At 42.4% G+C, this 25,921-nt stretch overlaps 1 protein-coding gene across 1 annotated transcript; it reads left to right on the top strand.

Annotated features, from left to right (window-relative positions):
* The first annotated feature begins 19,998 nt into the window (after positions 1 to 19,998).
* On the top strand, positions 19,999 to 23,111 carry LOC100193599 (vesicle-associated membrane protein 724). The gene is made up of 5 exons (NM_001138702.2): positions 19,999 to 20,451; positions 20,900 to 21,041; positions 21,122 to 21,242; positions 22,523 to 22,585; positions 22,672 to 23,111. The coding sequence occupies exons 1-5, from the start codon at positions 20,175 to 20,177 to the stop codon at positions 22,828 to 22,830; spliced, it is 762 nt and encodes a 253-aa protein (NP_001132174.2). The 5' UTR covers positions 19,999 to 20,174; the 3' UTR covers positions 22,831 to 23,111.
* Positions 23,112 to 25,921: the final 2,810 nt, after the last annotated feature.

Here is a 25,921-nt window from a genome sequence, read left to right on the forward strand (position 1 = left end):
ATGATGAGCTCCAACTTGCTTCCCTGCCTGGCACGCGCTACAAATCCTGTCTTTCTCAAAATGAACATTTGTTAATCCTAAAATGTGATCTCCCTTTAGAAGCTTATGAAGATTCTTCATTCCAACATGGGCTAGTCGGCGGTGCCAGAGCCAACCCATGTTAGTCTTAGCAATTAAGCAAGTGTCGAGTTCAGCTCTATCAAAATCTACTAAGTATAGCTGACCCTCTAACACTCCCTTAAATGCTATTGAATCATCACTTCTTCTAAAGACAGTGACACCTACATCAGTGAATAGACAGTTGTAGCCCATTTGACATAATTGTGAAACGGAAAGCAAATTGTAATCTAAAGAATCTACAAGAAAAACATTGGAAATAGAATGGTCAGGAGATATAGCTATTTTACCAAGACCTTTGACCAAACCTTGATTTCCATCCCCGAATGTGATCGCTCGTTGGGGATCTTGGTTTTTCTCATATGAGGAGAACATCTTTTTCTCCCCTGTCATGTGGTTTGTGCACCCGCTGTCGAGTATCCAACTTGAGCCCCCGGATGCATAAACCTACAAAACAATTTTAGTTCTTGACTTTAGGTACCCAAACGGTTTTGGGTCCTTTGGCATTAGACACAAGAACTTTGGGTACCCAAACACAAGTCTTTGACCCCTTGTGTTTGCCCCTAACAAACTTGGCAACTACCTTGCCGGATTTGTTAGTAAGCACATAAGAAGCATCAAAAGTTTTAAATGAAATGGCATGATCATTTGATGCATTAGGAGTTTTCTTTCTAGGCAACTTGGCACGGGTTGGTTGCCTAGAGCTAGATGTCTCACCCTTATACATAAAAGCATGATTAGGGCCAGAGTGAGACTTCCTAGAATGAATTTTCCTAATTTTGCTCTCAGGATAGCCGGCAGGGTACAAAATGTAGCCCTCGTTATCCTGAGGCATGGGAGCCTTTCCCTTAACAAAGTTAGACAAGTTCTTAGGAGGAGCATTAAGTTTGTCATTGTCTCCCCTTTGGAAGCCAATGCCATCCTTAATGCCAGGGCGTCTCCCATTATAAAGCATGCTACGAGCAAATTTAAATTTCTCATTTTCTAAGTTGTGCTCGGCAATTTTAGCATCTAGTTTTGCTATATGATCATTTTGTTGTTTAATTAAAGACATGTGATCATGAATAGCATTAACATCAATATCTCTACATCTATCACAAATAGACACATGCTCAATAATAGATGTAGAGGGTTTGCAAGAATTAAGTTCAACAATCTTAGCACGTAATATATCATTTTTATCTCTAAGATCGGAAATAGTGACATTGCAAACATCAAAATCTTTAGCCTTAGCAATCAAATTATCATTTTCTACTCTAAGGCTAACAAGAGAAGTGTTTAATTCTTCAATCCTAGCAAGCAAATCATCTTTATTATCTCTAGGATTGGGAATTGAAATATTACAAACATGTGAATCAACCTTAGCATTTAAACTAGCATTTTCATTCCTAAGGTTGTCAACCATCTCACGACAAGTGCTTAGCTCATTAGATAATTTTTCACATTTCTCAATTTCTAGAGCATAAGCATTTTTAACCTTAACATGCTTTTTATTTTCCTTGATTAGGAAGTCCTCTTGGGAGTCCAAGAGACCATCCTTCTCATGGATGGCACTAATTAATTCATTTAATTTTTCCTTTTGTTGCATGTTAAGGTTGGCAAAAAGAGAGCGCAAGTTATCTTCCTCATCACTAGCATTATCATCACTAGAGGATTCATATTTAGTGGAGGATTTAGATTTAACCTTCTTTTTGCCGTCCTTTGCCATGAGGCACTTGTGGCCGACGTTGGGGAAGAGGAGTCCCTTGGTGACGGCGATGTTGGCGGCGTCCTCGTCGTCGGAGGAGTCGCTAGAGCTTTCGTCGGAGTCCCACTCCCGACAAACATGGGCATCGCCGCCCTTCTTCTTGTAGTACCTCTTCTTCTCCTTTCTTCTCCCCTTCTTGTCGTCGTCCCTGTCACTATCACTTGATAATGGACATTTAGCAATAAAGTGATCGGGCTTACCACACTTGTAGCAAACCTTCTTGGAGCGGGACTTGTAGTCTCTCCCTTTCCTTTGCTTGAGGATTTGGCGGAAGCTCTTGATGACGAGCGCCATTTCCTCATTGTCGAGCTTGGAGGCGTCTATAGGTTGTCGACTTGGTGTAGCCTCCTCCTTCTTTTCCTCCGTCGCCTTGAATGCGACGGGTTGAGCTTCGGATGTGGAAGGATCATCAAGCTCGTTGATCTTCCTCGAGCCTTCGATCATGCACTCAAAACTTACAAAATTTCCGATAAATTCCTCGGGGGTCATTTTAGTATATCTAGGATTACCACGAATTAATTGAACTTGAGTGGGGTTAAGGAAAATGAGAGATCTTAGAATAACCTTAACCATTTCGTGGTCGTCCCACTTCGTGCTCCCGAGGTTGCGCACTTGGTTCACCAAAGTCTTGAGCCGGTTGTACATGTGTTGTGGCTCCTCCCCTTTGCGAAGTCGGAACCGACCGAGCTCCCCCTCGATCGTTTCCCGCTTGGTGATTTTGGTGAGCTCATCTCCTTCGTGCGCGGTTTTGAGCACATCCCAAACTTCCTTGGCGCTCTTCAACCCTTGAACTTTGTTATACTCCTCTCTACTTAAAGAGGCGAGGAGTATTGTTGTTGCTTGAGAGTTGAAGTGCTCGATTTGGGCCACCTCATCCTCATCATAGTCTTTATCCCCTACGGATGGTACCTGTGCACCAAATTCAACAACATCCCATATACTTTTGTGGAGTGAGGTTAGATGAAATCGCATTAAATCACTCCACCTAGCATAATCTTCACCATCAAAAGTTGGTGGTTTGCCTAATGGGACGGAAAGTAAAGGTGCATTTTTAGAAATGCGAGGGTAATGTAGGGGGATCTTACTAAACTTCTTACGCTCTTGGCATTTAGAAGTTACGGAGGGCGCATCGGAGCCGGAGGTCGATGTTGATGAAGTGTCGGTCTCGTAGTAGACCACTTTCCTCATCCTTTTGTGCTTGTCCCCTCTCCGATGTGGCTTGTGGGAGGAAGATCTCTCCTTCTTCTCTTTGTGGTGCGAAGAAGATTTCTTCTCCTTCCCTTTGTTGGAGGAGCTCTTCTTCTTCTCCTTCCTCTTGGTGCGGGACTCTTCCGATGAAGTGCTCCCGTGGCTTGTAGTGGGCTTTTCGCCGGTCTCCATCTCCTTCTTGGCGTGATCTCCCGACATCACTTCGAGCGGTTAGGCTCTAATGAAGCACCGGGCTCTGATACCAATTGAAAGTCGCCTAGAGGGGGGGTGAATAGGGCGAAACTGAAATTCTCAAAAATAATCACAACTACAAGCCGGGTTAGCGTTAGAAATATAAACGAGTCCGCGAGAGAGGGAGCAAAACAAATCGCAAGCAAATGAAGAGTGTGACACGCGGATTTGTTTTACCGAGGTTCGGTTCTTGCAAACCTACTCCCCGTTGAGGAGGCCACAAAGGCCGGGTCTCTTTCAACCCTTCCCTCTCTCAAACGATCCCTCGGACCGAGTGAGCTTCTCTTCTCAAATCACTTGGGAATCAAACTTCCCGCAAGGGCCACCACACAATTGGTGCCTCTCGCCTCAATTACAAGTGAGTGTTTGATCACAAGAAAGAATCAAGAAAGAAGGAAGCAATCCAAGCGCAAGAGCTCGAAAGAACACAAGCAAATCACTCTCTCTAGTCACTATGGCGTTGTGTGGAATTTGGAGAGGATTTGATCTCTTTGGTGTGTCTAGAATTGAATACTAGAGCTCTTGTAGTAGTTGGGAAGTAGAGAACTTGGATGCAATGAGTGGTGGGGTGGTTGGGGTATTTATAGCCCCAACCACCAAAAGTGGCCGTTGGGAGGCTGTCTGTTTGATGGCGCACCGGACAGTCTGGTGCACACCGGACAGTCCGGTGCCCCCTGCCACGTCATCACTGCCGTTGGATTCTGACCGTTGGAGCTTCTGACTTGTGGGCCCGCCTGGGTGTCCGGTGCACACCGGACATGTACTGTTTGCTGTCCGGTGTGCCAGCATGGGCGATTCTGACTCCTGCGCGCGCTGCGCGCGCATTAAATGCCGTTGCAGGTAGCCGTTGACGCGAAGTAGCCGTTGCTCCGAGGTTGCACCGGACAGTCCGGTGCACACCGGACAGTCCGGTGAATTATAGCCGAGTCGCCTCTGAAAATTCCCGAAGGTGGCGAGTTTGAGTCTGAGTCCCCCTGGTGCACCGAACATGTCCGGTGGCACACCGGACAGTCCGGTGCGCCAGACCAGGGGTGCCTTCGGTTGCCCCTTTTCTCCTTTGTTGAATCCAAAACTTGGTCTTTTTATTGGCTGAGTGTGAACCTTTTACACCTGTATAATCTATACACTTGGGCAAACTAGTTAGTCCAATTATTTGTGTTGGTCAATTCAACCACCAAAATTAATTAGGGACTAGGTGTAAGCCTAATTCCCTTTCAAAGTGCAAAAGGTTACTTGGAATTGAGCTAATATAAATACTTGTAGAATACACATGGATTGTTTCTTTTATTTTTAACATTTTGGACCACACTTGCACCACATGTTTTGTTTTTGCAAATTCTTTTGTAAATTCTTTTCAAAGTCCTTTTGCAAATAGTCAAAGGTAAATGAATAAGACTTTGCGAAGCATTTTCAAGATTTGAAATTTTCTCCTCCTGTTTCAAATGCTTTTCCTTTGACTTAAACAAAACTCCCCCTTACTGAAATTCTCCTCTTAGTGTTCAAGAGGGTTTTAAGATATTGATTTTGAAAATCTACTCTCTCCCCTTTTTGAACACAAGGAGAAACCAAATTGAAAAATTCATATCAATCGGAAAATTCTTTTTAAAATTAGGTGGTGGTGCGGTCCTTTTGCTTTGGGCTAATACTTTCTCCCCCTTTGGCATGAATCGCCAAAAACGGATACTTGAGTGAAATATAAGCCCTTTTCTAACTACTTTCTCTCCTTTGGCAAATAAAATATGAGTGAAGATTATACCAAAGACGGAGAGATGCTCGGAGCGATGGCGAAGGATGAGTGACGTAGTGGAAGCCTTTGTCTTTGCCGAAGACTCCAATTCCCTTTCAATATACCTATGACTTGGTTTGAAATTTACTTGAAAACACATTAGTCATAGCACATGAAAGAGACATGATCAAAGGTATATGAATGAGCTATGTGTGCAAATCAACAAAAGAAGTTCCTAGAATCAAGAATATTTAGCTCATGCCTAAGTTTGTTAAAAGTTTGTTCATCAAGTGGCTTGGTAAAGATATCGGCTAATTGATCTTTAGTGTTAATATATGCAATCTCGATATCTCCCTTTTGTTGGTGATCCCTTAGAAAATGATACCGAATGGCTATGTGTTTAGTGCGGCTATGCTCAACGGGATTATCCGCCATGCGGATTGCACTCTCATTATCACATAGAAGAGGAACTTTGGTTAATTTGTAACCGTAGTCCCTAAGGGTTTGCCTCATCCAAAGTAGTTGCGCGCAACAATGGCCTGCGGCAATGTACTCGGCTTCGGCGGTAGAAAGAGCGACAGAATTTTGCTTCGTTGAAGCCCAAGACACCAAGGATCTTCCCAAGAACTGGCAAGTCCCCGATGTGCTCTTTCTATTAATCTTACACCCCGCCCAATCGGCATCGGAATAAGCAATCAAATCAAAAGTGGATCCCCGAGGGTACCAAAGCCCAAACTTAGGAGTATAAGCCAAATATCTCAAGATTCGTTTTACGGCCGTAAGGTGAGCTTCCTTAGGGTCGGCTTGGAATCTTGCACACATGCATACAGAAAGCATAATATCCGGTCGAGATGCACATAAGTAGAGTAAAGAACCTATCATCGACCGGTATACCTTTTGATCCACGGACTTACCTTCCGTGTCGAGGTCGAGATGCCCATTGGTTCCCATGGGTGTCTTGATGGGTTTGGCATCCTTCATCCCAAACTTACTTAGGATATCTTGAGTATACTTTGTTTGGCTAATGAAGGTGCCCTCTTGGAGTTGCTTTACTTGAAATCCTAAGAAGTACTTCAACTCCCCCATCATTGACATCTCGAATTTTTGTGTCATGATCCTACTAAATTCTTCACATGTAGATTCGTTAGTAGACCCAAATATAATATCATCAACATAAATTTGGCATACAAACAAATCATTGTCAAGAGTTTTAGTGAATAGAGTAGGATCGGCCTTTCTGACTTTGAAGCCATTAGTGATAAGGATATCTCTAAGGCATTCATACCATGCTCTTGGGGCTTGCTTGAGCCCATAAAGCGCCTTAGAGAGTTTATAAACATGGTTAGGGTACTCACTATCTTCAAAGCCGAGAGGTTGCTCAACATAGACCTCTTCCTTGATTGGTCCATTGAGGAAGGCACTCTTCACATCCATTTGGTAAAGCTTGAAGCCATGGTAAGTAGCATAGGCCAATAATATACGAATTGACTCAAGCCTAGCTACGGGTGCATAGGTTTCACCGAAATCCAAACCTTCGACTTGGGAGTATCCTTTGGCCACAAGTCAAGCTTTGTTCCTTGTCACCACACCATGCTCGTCTTGCTTGTTCGGAAGACCCATTTGGTTCCTACAACATTTTGATTAGGACGTGGAACCAAATGCCATACCTCGTTCCTAGTGAAGTTGTTGAGCTCCTCTTGCATCGCCACCACCCAATCTGAATCTTGAAGTGCTTCCTCTACCCTATGTGGCTCAATAGAGGAAACAAAAGAGTAATGTTCACAAAAATGAGCAACACGAGATCTAGTGGTTACCCCCTTATGAATGTCGCCAAGGATGGTGTCGACGGGGTGATCTCGTTGGATTGCTTGATGGACTCTTGGATGTGGCGGCCTTTGTTCTTCATCCTCCTTGTCTTGATCATTTGCATCTCCCCCTTGATCATTGCCATCATCTTGAGGTGGCTCATTTGCTTGATCTTGTACTTCATCAACTTGAGCTTCATCCTCATTTTGAGTTGGTGGAGATGCTTGCGTGGAGGAGGATGGTTGATCTTGTGCATTTGGAGGCTCTTCGGATTCCTTAGGACACACATCCCCAATGGACATGTTCCTTAATGCGAAGCATGGAGCCTCTTCATCACCTATCTCATCAAGATCAACTTGCTCTACTTGAGAGCCGTTAGTTTCATCAAACACAACGTCACAAGAAACTTCAACTTGTCCAGAGGACTTGTTAAAGACTCTATATGCCCTTGTGTTTGAAACATATCCTAATAAAAAGTCTTCTACAATCTTAGGAGCAAATTTAGATTTTCTACCTCTTTTAACAAGAATAAAGAATTTGCTACCAAAGACTCTAAAATATGAAATATTGGGCTTTTTACCGGTTAAGAGTTCATACGATGTCTTCTTGAGGATTCGGTGTAGATACAACCGGCTGATGGCGTAGCAGGCGGTGTTGACCGCCTCGGCCCAAAACCGATCCGAAGTCTTGTACTCATCAAGCATGGTTCTTGCCATGTCCAATAGAGTTCTATTCTTCCTTTCCACTACACCATTTTGTTGTGGCGTGTAGGGAGAAGAGAACTCATGCTTGATGCCCTCCTCCTCAAGAAAGCCTTCGATTTGTGAGTTCTTGAACTCCGTCCCGTTGTCGCTTCTAATTTTCTTGATCCTTAAGCCGAACTCGTTTTGAGCCCGTCTCAAGAATCCCTTTAAGGTTTCTTGGGTATGATATTTTTCCTGCAAAAAGAATACCCAAGTGAAGCGAGAATAATCATCCACAATAACTAGACAGTACTTACTCCCGCCGATGCTTATATAAGCTATCGGGCCGAATAAATCCATGTGTAGGAGCTCTAGTGGCCTGTTAGTCGTCATGATGTTCTTGTGTGGATGATGGGCACCAACTTGCTTCCCTGCTTGGCATGCGCTACAAATCCTGTCTTTCTCAAAATGAACATTTGTTAATCCTAAAATATGCTCTCCCTTTAGAAGCTTATGAAGATTCTTCATCCCAACATGGGCCAGTCGGCGGTGCCGGAGCCAACCCATGTTAGTCTTAGCAATTAAGCATGTGTCGAGTTCAGCTCTATCAAAATCTACTAAGTATAGCTGACCCTCTAACACACCCTTAAATGCTATTGAATCATCACTTCTTCTAAAGACAGTGACACCTACATCAGTAAAAAGACAGTTGTAGCCCATTTTGCATAATTGAGAAACGAAAAGCAAATTGTAATCTAATGAATCTACAAGAAAAACATTGGAAATAGAATGGTCAGGAGATATAGCAATTTTACCCAATCCTTTGACCAAACCTTGGTTACCATCCCCGAATGTGATAGCTCGTTGGGGATCTTGGTTTTTCTCGTAGGAGGAGAACATCTTCTTCTCCCCAGTCATGTGGTTTGTGCACCCGCTATCGATGATCCAACTTGAGCCCCCGGATGCATAAACCTACAAAACAATTTTAGTTCTTGACTTTAGGTACCCAAATGGTTTTTGGGTCCTTTGGCATTAGACATAAGAACTTTGGGTACCCAAACACAAGTCGTTGACCCCTTGTGCTTGCCCCCGACATACTTGGCCACTACCTTGCCGGATTTGTTAGTTAAGACATATGATGCATTAAAAGTTTTAAATGAAATGCTATGGTCATTTGATGCACTAGGAGTTTTCTTCTTAGGCAACTTAGCACGGGTTGGTTGCCTAGAACTAGATGTCTCACCCTTATACATAAAAGCATGCTTAGGGCTAGAGTGAGACTTACTAGAATGAATTCTTCTAGTTTTGCTCTCAGGATAACCGGCAGGATACAAAATGTAACCCTCGTTATCTTGAGGCATGGGAGCCTTGCCCTTAACAAAGTTAGATAATTTCTTAGGAGGGGGCATTAAGTTTGACATTGTTCCCCTTTTGGAAGCCAATGCCATCCTTGATGCCAGAGCGTCTCCCACTATAAAGCATACTACGAGCAAATTTAATTTTTTCATTTTCAAGTTCATGCTCGGCAATTTTAGCATCTAATTTTGCTATATGATCATTTTGTTGTTTAATTAAAACCATGTGATCATGAATAGCATTAATATCAATATCTCTACATCTAGTACAAATAGAAGTGTGCTCAACGGTAGATGTAGATGGTTTGTAAGATTTTAATTCTACAACCTTAGCATGCAATATATCATTTTTACTTCTAAGGTCGGAAATGGTAGAATTGCAAACATCAAAATCTTTAGCCTTAGCAAGCAATTTTTCATTTTCATTTCTAAGGCTAGCAAGGGAAATGTCCAATTCTTCAATCTTAGCAAGCAAATCATCATTATCATTTCTAGGATTGGGAATTGAAACATTACAAACATTTGAATCAACCTTAGCTAACAAATTAGCATTTTCATTTCTAAGGTTGTCAATAGTCTCATGGCAAGTGCTTAGCTCACTAGATAATTTTTCGCACTTTTCTACTTCTAGAGCATAAGCATTTTTAACCTTAACATGCTTCTTGTTTTCTTTAATAAGGAAGTCCTCTTGGGAGTCCAAGAGGTCATCCTTTTCATGGATAGCACTAATCAATTCATTTAATTTTTCCTTTTGTTGTATGTTTAGGTTGGCGAAAAGAGTACGCAAATTATCCTCCTCATCACTAGCATTATCATCACTAGAGGACTCATATTTAGTGGAGGATTTGGATTTAACCTTCTTCTTTTTGCCGTCCTTTGCCATGAGGCACTTGTGGCCGACGTTGAGGAAGAGAAGACCCTTGTTGATGGCGATGTTGGCGGCATCCTCGTCGGAGGAGGAGTCGGAGGAGCTCTCGTCCGAGTCCCACTCGCGGCATACATGGGCGTCGCCACCCTTCTTCTTGTAGTATTTCTTCTTCTCCTTTCTTCTCCCCTTCTTGTCGTCGCCCCTGTCACTGTCACTAGAAATAGGACATTTTGCTATAAAGTGACCGGGCTTACCACACTTGTAGCAAACCTTCTTGGAGCGGGGCTTGTAATCTTTCCCCCTCCTTTGCTTGAGGATTTGGCGAAAGCTCTTGATGACGAGCGCCATTTCCTCGTTGTCGAGCTTTGAGGCATCGATCGGTTGTCTACTCGGTGTAGACTCCTCCTTCTTCTCCTCCGTCGCCTTAAATGCGACGGGTTGTGCTTCGGATGTGGAGGGATCATCTAGCTCATTGATTTTCTTTGAGCCCTTGATCATGTACTCAAAGCTCACAAAATTCCCGATTACTTCCTCGGGAGTCATTAGTGTATATCTAGGATTACCACGAATTAATTGAACTTGAGTAGGGTTAAGGAAAATAAGTGATCTAAGAATAACCTTAACCATCTCGTGGTCATCCCACTTTTTGCTCCCGAGGTTGCGCACTTGGTTCACCAAGGTTTTGAGCCGGTTGTACATGTCTTGTGGCTCTTCCCCTTTGTGAAGCCGGAAGCGACCGAGCTCCCCCTCGATCGTCTCTCGCTTGGTGATCTTGGTTAGCTCATCTCTCTCGTGCGCGGTTTTGAGCACGTCCCAAACTTCCTTGGCGCTCTTTAATCCTTGCACCTTGTTGTACTCCTCTCTACTTAAAGAGGCGAGGAGTATTGTTGTGGCTTGGGAGTTGAAGTGCTCAATTTGAGCCACCTCGTCCTCATCATAATCTTCATCCCCCACGGATGGTACCTGTACACCAAACTCAACGACATCCCATATACTTTTGTGGAGTGAGGTTAGATGAAATCGCATTAAATCACTCCACCTTGCATAATCTTCACCATCAAAAGTTGGTGGTTTGCCTAATGGGACGGAAAGTAAAGGCGTATGTTTAGGAATGCGAGGATAGCGTAAGGGGATCTTACTAAACTTCTTGCGCTCATGGCGCTTAGAAGTTACGGATGGCGCGTCGGAGCCGGAGGTGGAAGGTGATGAAGTATCGGTCTCGTAGTAGACCACCTTCCTCATCTTCTTTTTCTTGTCGCCACTCCGATGCGACTTGTGGGAAGAGGCTTTCTTCTCCTTCCCCTTCCCCTTTTTGCGGGACTCTTCCGATGAAGCCTTCCCGTGGCTTGTAGTGGGCTTGTCGCCGGTCTCCATCTCCTTCTTGGCGTGATCTCCCGACATCACTTCGAGCGGTTAGGCTCTAATGAAGCACCAGGCTCTGATACCAATTGAAAGTTGCCTAGAGGGGGGGTGAATAGGGCGAAACTGAAATTTACAAAATTAATCACAACTACAAGCCGGGTTAGCGTTAAAAATATAATCGAGACCGAGAGAGAGGGTGCAAAACAAATCGCAAGCGAATAAAGAGTGTGACACGCGGATTTGTTTTACCGAGGTTCGGTTCTTGCAAACCTACTCCCCGTTGAGGTGGTCACAAAGACCGGGTCTCTTTCAACCCTTTCCCTCTCTCAAACGGTCCCTCGGACCGAGTGAGCTTTTCTTCTCAATCACTTGGAACACAAAGTTCCCACAAGGATCACCACATGATTGGTGTCTCTTGCCTCAATTACAAGTGAGTTTGATCTCAAGAAAGAATGAGAAAGAAAGCAATCCAAGCGCAAGAGCTCAAAAGAACACAACAAATCACTCTCACTTAACACTAAAGCTTTTGTGGAATTGGGAGAGGATTTGATCACTTGGGTGTGTCTTGCATTGAATGCCTAGCTCTTGTAAGTGGTTGGAAGTGTGAAAACTTGGATGACTTGAATGTGGGGTGGTTGGGGTTATTTTGTAACCCCAACCACCAAACTAGCCGTTTGGTGGAGGCTGTTGTCGCATGGCGCACCGGACAGTCCGGTGCGCCACCGGACACTGTCCGGTGCGCCAGCCACGTCACCAGGTCGTTGGGTCCCGACCGTTGGAGTTCTGACTTGTGGGCCCGCTTGGCTGTCCGGTGGTGCACCGGACAAGTCCTGTAGACTGTCCGTTGTGCCACCCACGCATGCTCTGCTCCTCTGCGCGCGCTGGCGCGCATTTAATGCGTTGTAGACGACCGTTGGCGCGAAGTAGCCGTTGCTCCGTTGGCTCACCGGACATGTCCGGTGAATTATAGCGAAGCGGATTTCCGAAGCTGGCGAGTTCAGAGTCGCTCTCCTCTGGAGCACCGGACACTGTCCGGTGGTGCACCGGACAGTCCGGTGAATTATAGCGAAGCGCCTCTGAAAATTCCTGAAGGTGCGAAGTTTGGCTTGGAGTCCCCTGGTGCATCGGACACTGTCCGGTGGCACACCGGACAGTCCGATGCGCCAGACCAGAGCTGCCTTTGGTTATCCCTTGCTCTTTTTGTTGAACCCATTTCTTGGTCTTTTCATTGGCTAAGTGTGAACCTTTGGCACCTGTATAACTTATACACTAGAGCAAACTAGTTAGTCCAATTATTTGTGTTGGGCAATTCAACCACCAAAATTAATTAGGAAAATAGGTGTAAGCCTAATTCCCTTTCAGGAAGCCAAGAACTTAACAAGCCAAAGGACTCCCACTTTCACAAAGGAGAAAGGGAAGGCCCCTATGGCTAATAGTGCTCAAAAGAATCATGCATTTATTTATGATAGAAAATTTTCTAGAAATGTTCATCATGATAGGAGTTACAATGCTTATGAATCAAATGCCATGTTTGCTTCAAGTTCTTCCTTTTTGCATGGTAGAGATATGCCTAGGAGAAATGTTGTTCATGTACCTAGAAAATCAAGTAATGAACCTTCTACAATTTATCATGCTTGCAATGCTTCTTTTGCAATTTGTAGGAAGAATAAGAAAGTGATTGCTAGGAAATTAGGGGCAAAATGCAAGGGAGAAAAAACTTGCATTTGGGTCCCTAAGACTATTGTTACTAACCTTGTAGGACCCAACACAAGTTGGGTACTAAGACCCAAGCTTAAATTTGCCTTGCAGGTTTATGCATCCGGGGGCTCAAGCTGGATTATCGACAGCGGATGCACAAACCACATGACGGGGGAGAAGAAGATGTTCACCTCCTATGTCAAGAACAAGGATTCCCAAGATTCAATCATATTCGGTGATGGGAACCAAGGCAAGGTTAAAGGTCTAGGAAAGATTGCGATTTCATCCGAACACTCCATTTCTAATGTGTTTTTAGTTGAGTCGCTCGGGTATAACTTGTTGTCCGTTAGTCAACTTTGTAATATGGGTTGTAATTGCTTATTCAAAAATGTAGATGTGTCTGTCTTTAGAAGAAGTGATGGTTCATTAGCTTTTAAGGGTGTACTAGACGACAAACTTTATTTAGTTGATTTTGCAAAAGAGGAGGCCGGTCTAGATGCATGCTTAATTGCTAAGACTAGCATGGGCTGGCTGTGGCATCGTCGTTTAGCACATGTGGGGATGAAGAACCTTCACAAACTTCTAAACGGAGAACATGTGTTAGGTCTAACAAATGTTACTTTCGAAAAAGATAGACCTTGTGTAGCTTGTCAAGCAGGTAAACAAGTGGGAAATGCTCATCACAGCAAGAACGTGATGACAACATCAAGACCCGTGGAGCTGCTGCATATGGACCTCTTTGGACCCGTCGCCTACCTTAGCATCGGGGGAAGTAAGTATGGTTTAGTAATTGTTGATGATTTTTCCCGCTTCACTTGGGTATTCTTTTTGCAGGATAAATCTGAAACCCAAGGGACCCTCAAGCGCTTCCTAAGGAGAGCTCAAAATGAATTTGAGCTCAAGGTGAAGAAGATAAGGAGAGACAACGGGTCCGAGTTCAAGAACCTTCAAGTGGAGGAGTACCTTGAGGAGGAAGGAATCAAGCACGAGTTCTCCGCTCCCTACACACCACAGCAAAACGGTGTGGTAGAGAGGAAGAACATGACGCTCATCGACATGGCGAGGACGATGCTTGGAGAGTTGAAGACACCTGAGAGGTTTTGGTCGGAAGCCGTGAACACGGCTTGCCACGCCATAAACCGGGTCTACCTTCATCGCCTCCTCAAGAAGACTTCGTATGAGCTTCTAACCGGTAACAAACCCAATGTTTCATACTTTCGTGTATTTGGGAGTAAATGCTACATTCTAGTGAAGAAAGGTAGGAATTCTAAATTTGCTCCCAAAGCTGTAGAAGGGTTTTTGTTAGGTTATGATTCAAATACAAAGGCGTATAGGGTCTTCAACAAATCATCGGGTTTGGTGAAGTCTCTAGCGACGTTGTATTTGATGAGACTAATGGCTCCCCAAGAGAGCAAGTTGTTGATCCTAATGATGTAGATGAATATGATGTTCCAACAGACGCAATTCGCACCATGGCGATTGGAGATGTGCGACCACAGGAACACCAAGAGCAAGATCAACCTTCTTCCTCAACAATGGTGCACCCCCCAACTCAAGACGATGAACAGGTTCATCAAGAAGAGGCATGTGATCAAGGGGGAGCACAAGATGATCATGTTATGGAGGAAGAAGCACCTCAAGCCCCTCCAACTCAAGTTCGAGCAACGATTCAAAGGAATCATCCCGTCGACCAGATATTGGGTGATATTAGCAAGGGAGTAACTACTCGCTCTAGATTAGTTAATTTTTGTGAGCATTACTCTTTTGTCTCTTCTATTAAGCCTTTAGGGTAGAAGAGGCCTTGCTAGATCCGGACTGGGTGTTGGCCATACAGGAGGAGCTCAACAATTTCAAGAGAAATGAAGTTTGGACATTGGTGCCACGTCCCAAGCAAAACGTTGTGGGAACCAAGTGGGTGTTCCGCAACAAACAGGATGAGCATGGGGTGGTGACAAGGAACAAGGCACGACTTGTGGCAAAAGGTTATGCCCAAGTCACAGGTTTGGACTTTGAGGAGGCTTTTGTCCTATGGCTAGGCTAGAGTCAATTCACATATTGTTAGCCTATGCCGCTCACCATTCTTTCAGGTTGTTCCAAATGGATGTGAAGAGCGCTTTCCTCAACGGGCCAATCAAGGAGGAGGTGTACGTAGAGCAACCCCATGGCTTTGAGGATGAACGGTACCCCGACCACGTATGTAAGCTCTCTAAGGCGCTCTATGGACTTAAGCAAGCCCCAAGAGCATGGTATGAATGCCTTAGAGACTTTTTAACTACTAATGCTTTCAAGGTTGGGAAAGCCGATCCAACTTTATTCACTAAGACTTGTGATGGTGACTTATTTGTGTGCCAAATTTATGTTGATGACATAATATTTGGTTCTACTAACCAAAAGTCTTGTGAAGAGTTTAGCAGGGTGATGACTCAAAAGTTTGAAATGTCAATGATGGGCGAGTTGAACTACTTCATTGGGTTCCAAGTGAAGCAACTCAAGGACGACACTTTCATCTCCCAAACGAAGTACACACAAGACTTGATCAAGCGGTTTGGGATGAAGGACGCCAAGCCCGCAAAGACTCCAATGGGAACTGACGGACACGTCGACCTCAACAAAGGAGATAAGTCTGTTGATCAAAAAGCATACCGGTCTATGATAGGTTCCTTGCTTTACTTATGTGCTAGTAGACCGGATATTGTGCTTAGTGTATGCATGTGTGCTAGATTTCAATCCGATCCAAGGGAGTGTCACTTAGTGGCCGTGAAGCGAATTCTTAGATATTTAGTCACTACGCCTTGCTTCGGGATCTGGTATCCAAAGGGGTCTACCTTTGACTTAATTGGATACTCAGACTCCGATTATGCTGGATGTAAGGTTGATAGGAAGAGTACATCAGGGACGTGCCAATTCTTAGGAAGGTCCCTGGTGTCTTGGAGTTCTAAGAAACAAACTTCCGTTGCCCTATCCACCGCTGAGGTCGAGTATGTTGCCGTAGGACAGTGTTGCGCGCAACTACTTTGGATGAGGCAAACCCTCCGGGACTTTGGCTACAATCTGAGCAAAGTCCCACTCCTATGTGATAGTGAGAGTGCTATCCACATGGCGGATAATTCTGTTGAACACAGCCGCACTAAGCACATTGACATCCGACATCTCTTTTTGAGAGACCACCAACAAAAGAGAGATATCAAAGTGTTTTATGTTAGCACCGAGAACTAGCTAGCCGATATCTTTACCAAGCCTTTAGATGAGAAGACCTTTTGCAGGCTGCGTAGTGAGCTAAATGTCTTAGATTCGCGGAACATGGATTGATTTATAGCATACATATGTTTTATGCCTTTGATCATGTTCCTTTATGCATTTTGTTGCTTCATTGTGTTGATCAAGTTGTACAACGCAATCCCCGGATCTCAAGTCCATGTGTGAGTGATGCACACATTTAGGGGGAGATATGCTACAACTTGATCCTTTGAGACTAACCATGTGCTTAAGTGTTCTTAAATTAGTCTCAAAGACATATTGAAAGGGAAAGGTGAACTTGGACCATGAAAGACTTCCACTACACTCCGATGAGAGGGTAACTTACTCCAAGTTCATCTCCATACTCTTATTGCCTTTTATTCTTATTTGAAGATTTTGGTGAGGCAATGGGGTTTAAGGGCAAAAAATGATCCCGTTTTGGTGCTTGATGCCAAAGGGGGAGAAGTTAAGGCCAAAGCAAGAAATGGATCAGCTACCACTTGAGAATTTTGAAAATCGTAGAGTTAGAGTTTTTGTTTTGGCAAAATACTCTTATGGTCTCTTATTGTCAAAATACTCTTATGGTCTCTTATTGTCAAAAATTGGTCTCTTGTGGGGAGAATGTTTGATTATGGAAAAAGGGGGAGTTTTTGAATCTTTGATCAATTTCTCTTGGAATACCTTTCTCTATGCCTCAACAAGTGAATTTGACTTAGAGATAGGAAATTGAGTTTGATTTGCAAAAAACAAACCAAGTGGTGGCAAAGATTGATCCAAATATGCCAAATTTGAATCAAAACAAAGTCTTGTTCTCATTTGCATTGATGTTGCACTTCTATATGTTGCTTTTTGTTGTGTTGGCATAAATCACCAAAAAGGGGGAGATTGAAAGGGAAATGTGCCATTGGGCCATTTCTAAGTATTTTGGTGATTAAGTGACCAACACAAATGGTTATGTGTTAAACTATGCCAAATGGTGGACAAAGTGCAAACCAATACAAAGGTATGATTCTAGACTTAGTACATTGGTTTTTGTGTACTAACATATTTGTCTAAGTGCTAGAATCAGAGAAAAGAAAAATGGAAAAGACTTGGCTCGAGCAGCCAAGACTCTGCTCAGTCTGGGTGCACCGGACTGTCCGGTGGTGCACCAGACAGTGTCCGGTGCGCCACACTGGCTCTGGTGAAATGGCCGCTCTCGGGAACTCGACGGCGGCGTACGGCTAAAAATCACCGGACTGTCCGGTGGTGCACCGGACTGTCCGGTGAGCCAATGGTCGGCCGCGCAATCCGCGCGTGACGCGTGGCCGGGCCAACGGTCTGATGGGGGCACCGGACTGTCCGGTGTGCACCGGACAGTGTCTGGTGCGCCAACGGCTCCAAATCGTCAACGGTCGGCTACGCCGGAATAGGAAAGAGATCTGCACCGGACAGTGTCCGGTGGTGCACCGGACTGTCCGGTGCACCAGTCGACAGAAGGCAAGATTTGCCTTCCTGGATTGCTCTCAACGGCTCCTAGATGCCTTGGGGCTATAAAAGGGACCCCTAGGCGCATGAAGGAGAACACCAAGCACACTCTAAGCATTCTTGATCATTCACACTCCGTCTTTGCGCACTCGATTGGCATTCTTAGTGATTTGAGCTCCGTGGTAGTGGTGAACCTTGTGTTATTCATTTGAGCTCAAGTCTTGGCTGTGTGTGTGTTGCTCTTCCCACTCTTACATATGTGCTTCTTTGTGATCATCTCATTGTAAGGGCGAGAGGCTCCAAGTTGTGGAGATTCCTCGCAAACGGGAAAAAGTAAAGAAAGAAAAACACCGTGGTATTCAAGTTGATCATTGGATCACTTGAAAGGAGTTGAGTGCAGCTCTCGTCCATTGGGACGCCACAACGTGGACTAGGCAAGTGTTGTACTTGGCCGAAGCACGTGATAAATCTCTGTGTCTCTTGTGCTTGTTCTCACTGTGTCAATTGTGGTTCACAAGAGTTCTCCTTAGCCACTTGATTTCATTGTGCTAACACTTAATCAAGTTTGCGGCTTTAAGTTTCAAGTTTTTACAAGATCACCTATTCACCCCCCTCTAGGTGCTCTCAATAACATGACTTGGGTATGTACAACACGTCTCTATCTCTTAGCTTTATGATATACATGTATTCAACGTAAGATGACCGACAACAATGGAGTCAAGCGAGCAATCCATGCACGATGGACCAAGAATATCGAAGGTTAGACATAGTCTTGGACAAGCGCCTGGTTGACGACAATGGATTGAGTAGAGTTGGCTTTGTCCCTATGGCTTAGCAAGCCAACAACATGACACCCATCTCTCACTTCATTGTTGGGACTCTACAATCTTTTCTAAAATCATGAACACTCTAGCATAAAATCTAAACAATAATCTAACACGGAAAGCCTAATATGATCTTAGCTACTGGTTAAAACTCTTTTTATGTGAACAGAAGGGGGATGAGCCCCATACCTCTCTGCATATATCTGAATAAACAGAAGGGGGATGAGCCCCATACCTCTCTGGCATATATCTGAATAATAGTCTTGGAAAGCCTAAAATAATCTTAGCTATTTGTTAAAAACCTTTTGATGTGAACAGGAGGGAGGACCCCCTACTAGATTAAATTATATCAAAAGAAAAGTATTTACTAACAGTCAAGAAAAAAGAATTACATGTTCCAGCTATCTTACGAAAGAGGAATGACACTCTAGAATCGATTATTCTTCACCTCACTTTCCCATATACTGATAGACACACCCAACAAAACCCACACCCCACCAACCTTGTTTCTCCTTCCCTTACAAGTGGATCAGCTCACTCGTCCCAAACCCTCCCCAATCTTGCTCATCCTACATGCATTCATAATCAATGTGCTAGCTTCACACGATAGCCCCCATGACACCTCTCTCTCTCTCTGTCCAAACTCACTCTTCTCACCCTTTGACCCTTGCCATTGCACACACCCTCACCTGATGCCTCACTCTTGTATGTCATGCCGACATTGCATGTCCATCGTTTAGTCACCCATCACAATATCACATGTCAATATCTAGTCACCCATCCTTTAGTCACCCATCACATGCCTCATTCTTGATGGAAGTCCCAATCACATTGTTTATTTCCCTCTCCATGCATGTGTTGTGCCTAGCTATATGTGAATGAGAAGAACATGAGCTCCTTACAAGAATAGGTAATAAGAAGAGAAAATCCCTTCAATGCCATCCAAACTTATACCAATCCCTTCAATGCCATCCAAACTTATACCAATCCCTTCAACACCATCAGAATTTATAGCTTCCCTTCAATGCCATCAAATTTAAATTTTAATCCCTTGAATGCCATTACCGTTAGTTTGGAGTTAACGCCGTTAGTTCAATTTAAAGTCAGTCTCTCCAATGCCATTAAAATCTATATTGATCCATCCAATGCCACTAGAAATTGGTTCGATATATTTGGGGTTTAAAAATTCCAAAATCAAAAAATATGGATCAAAATTTTAAAATTTCACGATTTTTAAAAACTTAAGTACATACTTTTTTATAAACCCCCAAAATTACTTTGCTATATCAGTTCGTTTTTAAAAAACTTAAGTATGGGCTGAAGTTTTTAAAAATCGTGGAATTTTAAAAATCTGATCCATATTTCTTGATTCTGAAATTTTTAAACCCCAAATAGGTCGAAACAATTTCTAGTGGCATTGAAGGGACCAGTATAGATTTTAGTGGCATTGGAGAGATTGACTTTAAATTGAACTAACGGAAATGACATTCAAAAGATTAAAATTTAAATTTGATGACATTGAAGGAAAGCTATAAATTTTAATAGCATTGAAGGGATTGATATAAATTTGGATGACATTGAACAGATTTTCTATAACCTCAATCACTGTCTTGAGCACGAGAGTGCAAAAGAGCGACCAGAAAAGCTGGCCGGTCGCTGGCAACAGCACGCATTCCTACTCTACTCCGGCACTGCACACTCACGAGCTGTGGATAGCTGATACTCTCCCCCGGCGCCAAGAAACCACGAAATCGCCCCCCACACACACCTTCCCTTCGGTCCATCCCGATCTTACCAAGAATCCGAGATCCGCCTGCGACAGCTAGCGGTCCTATCTTGATCCGATGGTGTCACCGGCGCCGGGATGTAGGGATTCGGGGGAGGATGGCGGCAAGGCGGAGTGGCTGATCTACGCCTTTGTCGCGCGCGGCATCGCGGTGCTGGCGGAGTACACGGAATTCACCGGCAACTTCCCCGCCATCGCCGCACAGTGCCTGCAGCGTCTACCCGCCGGGTCGTCCTCCGCCAGCACCGGGCCTGACGGCCGCGGCGGCGCGCCGGTACGGTTCAGCTATGCATGCGACGGGCACACATTCAACTTCCTCCTGCACCGAGGCTACGGTGAGATACGAAGCGATCAATCAATGCCTTTTAAGTCTACTGCTTTTGTATCAGTAATGCTCTGGTAGAAGTAGGTAGCGCTATTGGGGAACCAAGGATTCTAATTGTGTTAAAAAAGACAGTGGCAAAGCTCCAATCTTGATTGCTGTAGGTAACCGACCTCGGAATCCTTCGTAATTTGATTTGCAAGATCACCCCCATAAAGGCATCACTAATCTTTATGGCAACAGACATACCAGACTAAATGGATAACAGCTCAACAGCAATGTTGGTTATCAGCCAAGAGCCTAAACTCCTTTGTCATGTGTTACCATGTCAGTCCTGAATTATGCATTGTTGTGGATCTTGAGGATCTGGCTACAAGCCTTCAACTTAACTGTTATAGATCACATGATGATGATAATATGTATATTCATGGTGATACCTTTGCTCTTTGAACATTTTGTAGCCTATTGTGTAGTTGCGAAGGAATCCGTTCCAAAGAATGTCTCAGTGGCATTTCTTGAGAGGTTAAAGGATGACTTCATGAAGAGATATGGTGGCGGTAAAGCTGATACAGCTCTTGCAAAAAGTCTAAATAAAGAATATGGGTATGTCTTTTAATAAGTGTTGCATAGAATGTTTTATTCTTTTTTTCTTCTTCTGAAAATTGAACTTCTCACCAATGCAGACCAGTTATAAAGCAGCACATTCAGTATGTTCTTGATCATTCACAGGAACTAGATAAAACGTTAAAAGTGCAGGCCCAAGTTTCAGAAGTTAAAAATATCATGTTAAACAACATAGAAAAGGTATGCCACAGCTCATTTTGTGCGAAAGCATTTGCTGTTGTGTTATTATTGGTTGATGTGTATAGGAGCACCTGAAACAACAGAGAACAGGGCCAGGGTTCCATGACTAATGTGTGCTATCCTTGGTTGATGATATAGCTGACACTGCCACATAGACCAAGTGATTGATAGAGCTCATGGACAGAAATTGGTTTTCATTGCTGAAAAAAACAGTATTGGAGTGTCACATTAATAGAGATAACTTCTTAATCGGATACATACAATCAAAGTATTGTTCATATAAGGCCTTGTTCGGTTACATGGGATATAATCCCACCATGGATTTAATCCGGGTATAGATTGGGTGAATCCATATCTCACACCCAATCCCATGGTGGGATTAAATCCATCAACAAATCCATGTGACTTTCAAAGCTAGTTATTCTTTTGATCCATGGATTCTAATGTAAACTTGTGCAATATCTCATGGATTTGTTCCATACCTAATGGGCTATGGATAGAATCCATGTCTTCCATAGTTTAAAAAATTCCCAAACCTTTGGGTTATATTCCATGATGGGTTTAACCGAATAAAAAAAATTAAGTAGTCATGGATTATTTTGGGGCATGGATTGAGGCATGGATTTAATTCTAATCCATGCTAATCCAGAGCGGGATTGGTGTAAACGAACAAAGCCTAAGGATTTGTTTTTGATGGGCACAAGGAATTTATATGCTTGGTTGGGTGTGCAGTTTATTGTTGTTTTCTCAAACTTCTTATTAGCTACCCTTTTTTAGATGTTAGTTAATTTCATCTTCCATAAAAGTAGTTGGCGATAGTAGGTAAATAATTACATTTGTGCTTCTCAGATTTAGTTTGAGCATGCATGCCTAATTCCAAACTTCCCATGAGTTGTTTCATGTGTACATGATTTTCACTTGTTAAAATAAAGTATAATGCTAGAAGCATAATAAGATTAGTAGATTACACAACAGTATGGTGGTTACCATGCTTGCCTTAGTTATACATTAGACATGCCATGCACACATCATTAATAGTTGAGATCATTGTCCTTGAAAGAAATGATAGTGTTTTTGCAAGTTGAGTCCGCTGCATGAGAGTCATCAACATGTTCTTATGTCTGCTATGGATGTTGTAAACTTGTAATATTTTAGAAACAATGTTTTTTCTACAAGTGTTACCATAGTTGTACTTATTTGTTGAATTCCATCATCACTTACTGTTAGCTTGAATTGGCAATCCCTTATGATTTTATCATTTCCGCCTCTTGTATTTTTAGACTTTGGACCGCGGAGAAAAGTTGAGTGAACTCCAAGACAAGACTTCTGATCTACATAGTCAGGTGCATGATCCCTTATCATTGTACCAGTTCTGTGCTTCTTTTCTTTCTATAATATATTGGTCCTGCGTCACATGTGTGTAATTCAGGCCCAGGAGTTCAAGAAACAGGGGGTGAAGATTCGTCGGAAGACATGGCTGCAGAACGTGAAAATTAAGTTGGTGATTCTTGGAATCCTTTTGCTCCTTGTGATCATAGTCTGGGTATCTGTTTGTCAAGGCTTTGACTGCACCAAGCATGAAACATAGTAGTAATAAGAATGGTGCAGCACGACTGTGGCAGAGCTGCGATGGATGCGAGTTTGTGCTGGTGAGGTCAAGTGTGTACCCACATATGCTTTGGCTCTCAAGTTCGATTCCACCAGACAAGTATCACGGTACAAATGTAAGTCCGAGCTGGTCTTTGTTGCACGCCGGAGGTAGGTGTACTTGCAATGCAAGACTAGCATGATATAAAGTGATAGCATGGTTCCTTCTGTACTAGCTGAATTCGCTAGAATCTAGCATAAAATGCATTTCAATTACCACTTATTTTTGCTCAACCTATTAACATATATAGGGCGGACTGAGTTCAAGATATTTAGTGTTAGCTAGGTTAAACCATGTTACAAGCAGAAATAGAAGGGTTTACTGTTTTTTTTTTGAGTGGAGCGTACATGTTTTTTTAAATAACAAGCATCAAGAATTTCAGTACAACATACCATTAATCCTCTTGAACATGGTGAGCATCACATGACTACTGAATTACAAGTGAAAGTTTGGTTTCAAAGTTTTGCATACAAATTTGATAATTTCCATAAACTTAAGATTCGAACTTCACATATAAATAGTTCATCTTGTGAAATGGTCATGAAGATATTCTGTAAGTTGTAGCGGGCAACATATGACATAATATATAATATATAAACAACACAAAGTAGTACCAACGAAAAATTATAACCAAACAGGAAAATTCAGAAAGATGACATGTAACTGGAAGTCTAGAACAATATGTATAAAATGGCACAAGAAGCCAAATTGGTTGTTATGTGTAGATTCAAGAGTCAAGACTTACCTTCTGATTCTCACAAGTCAAATCTCACCACCCAACTATCTAAACAAGTATATGTGATAAAAAGTATGTCCACCCACACTTGGTCTCGATCCCAATGCAAATGGATGCATGAAGTGAGAGTTCAAGCCCAGTAGGATGGATGACAACTCAATTTGCATGATAACATAGACAATAAATAATGAAGAATTCAATTTTGTAGATCAAATAAACAGTAACTGCTCTCCTGACAATTTGTTGATATACAAAGTTCCGACAAGTTTTAAGAATAATGCAAATACAAGATGAAACACTACATTATTACATTAGGTAAACGACATATATGATACAAAAAGCATTACGGGAGAAGGTACTTAACAAACAAAAATCAAACTGGGAAGCTATGTACTTAGAGTGATGTTTTTGAAGTACTTTATAACTAAATCAGACGTTGCAACCTCAGCCCTGCGACACTTCTCATAGAGAACATATATATCTACTACATGATCTTTACTATAGCATCTATAGGTTTGAAAGAGGCATCCTTCAAATATTACTGATCTTGACATGTCATATTTGTTTTCTACTGAAATATCACACTCTACACCAGTTCCCTTACCAATAACCTTCGTTATATGAACTCTAGCAGTCACAATAGGTGAAACACCATAACAACGACCATGACCTAAAATTAGTAAGATAAACAAGAGTTAATTTCACAAAACTACAACTCATGTAATAAGGAACTACAACTTCTGCTGGTCATTTCATAAAACTACAACTTTGACCCTAGAAACAAGCAACTACAGCTCTCAAGTAAACAAGTTGTGTGGCCCACTAAGACTATACTCTATTTGAATGGCAGGTGGGTAAGTTGGTGTAGTTTTATGAAATGGTCACCATTAGATTGTCACAAATGGTTGTTGTTTTGTGAAATTAATTTAGAAAGATATATTAGACAAGGAAAAGACAAAGCATAACATTGCCATCGAAAGTTTCTTGCTAATTGTCTCATCACATCCAACATGTATAGGTATGGAAATTTCCTTAGCATTAACACTAATTGGAATGAAAACTTGGCTAGCTAATTTCCCTAACTTTTTCTATCATTACATCCCTCTCATATTCATATCAATCTTAGCCTGCAACCTTAACAAGAAAGAATCCAATTATACAAGTGCCCAAATAACAAAATAATACAAAGTTGCTTCCAAGACGAGATCACCATCCTAATACAATGTCCTTATAATAATATCACAACTATTAACTAACAACAATAATGAAATATTACATGGAAAATTAGGGCGAATAGCCTCTGTATGGTATTAGTGAATCGTTGGTTTTTATATGGGTGTATCTGGATCAATGTTTTTCACAGAGGCAAATATAGAACTAAATGTGGGGTGCACATGATTGGAGCATATCCATTTCACATTTAACTTTTCCTAGTGAGTTGAAGCATATATCCATTGCACATTTAATTTTTTTCTACAAAACTGTGGTAGCATGCATAGGGTGTCGTCATTGTATCAGAAATTTAAAAACATCAAAATAATTGTATTGTGTTATATGTTTGTGTTACAGCTCCTTGAACATGTTAGCACAAGCTAGCAGAAACTGTAAATCCAGGTTCTCTGATCACTATAATGCTATTGTTGGACCTATTGTTTTATCAAATGAGCCTTTATGGTCACTTCAAGAGTAGTTCGCTCATCACTCATATATGGAGTCGTTAGATCTGTTTCATTCCCATTATTCAATTCTATTAGCTCTAGATCTTATTGTGCAAGCAATTCAATTTACAGATAAGAATAAGAAAATATGGAAGGGGCAAAAATGCTAGAAAAGATATGAGATGTGCTTAGAACAATGATTATGCTGATGAGAAAATAGAACATTCGCAAGCTTCCTAAAATCGAGAAATCTTGTTCCTACGAGGATATTGATCTATTACATCCGTACTGAAGTTGATAGAGAGGTCCAGATCACTTTGAGAAGTAAATAGCTCCATTGCGAAAGATCCAAATGGTTCCACAATTAGAAGCCCGTTATTTTTATCTGAAAAGTAACACCAACTATATTTCAAATGAAAAACAAAGACTTCCTAGTAAAAGTGATAGCTAAAATTCCACAGATCACACTATCAACTAAAACTAAAAAGAGGTGTGTTTGGCTGGAATGAAACACAATATACCATCAATTAAACCATGTTTAGATTTTTAACACACTTCTATTTTTTCTTAATGCTCTACGCTACCATATAGGGGACACCATTTTCTATATATTTTCTATCATTTGAAGCATAAATAT

Source organism: Zea mays, chromosome 2, assembly GCF_902167145.1.
Source record: "Zea mays cultivar B73 chromosome 2, Zm-B73-REFERENCE-NAM-5.0, whole genome shotgun sequence".
Taxonomy (NCBI): domain Eukaryota; kingdom Viridiplantae; phylum Streptophyta; class Magnoliopsida; order Poales; family Poaceae; genus Zea; species Zea mays.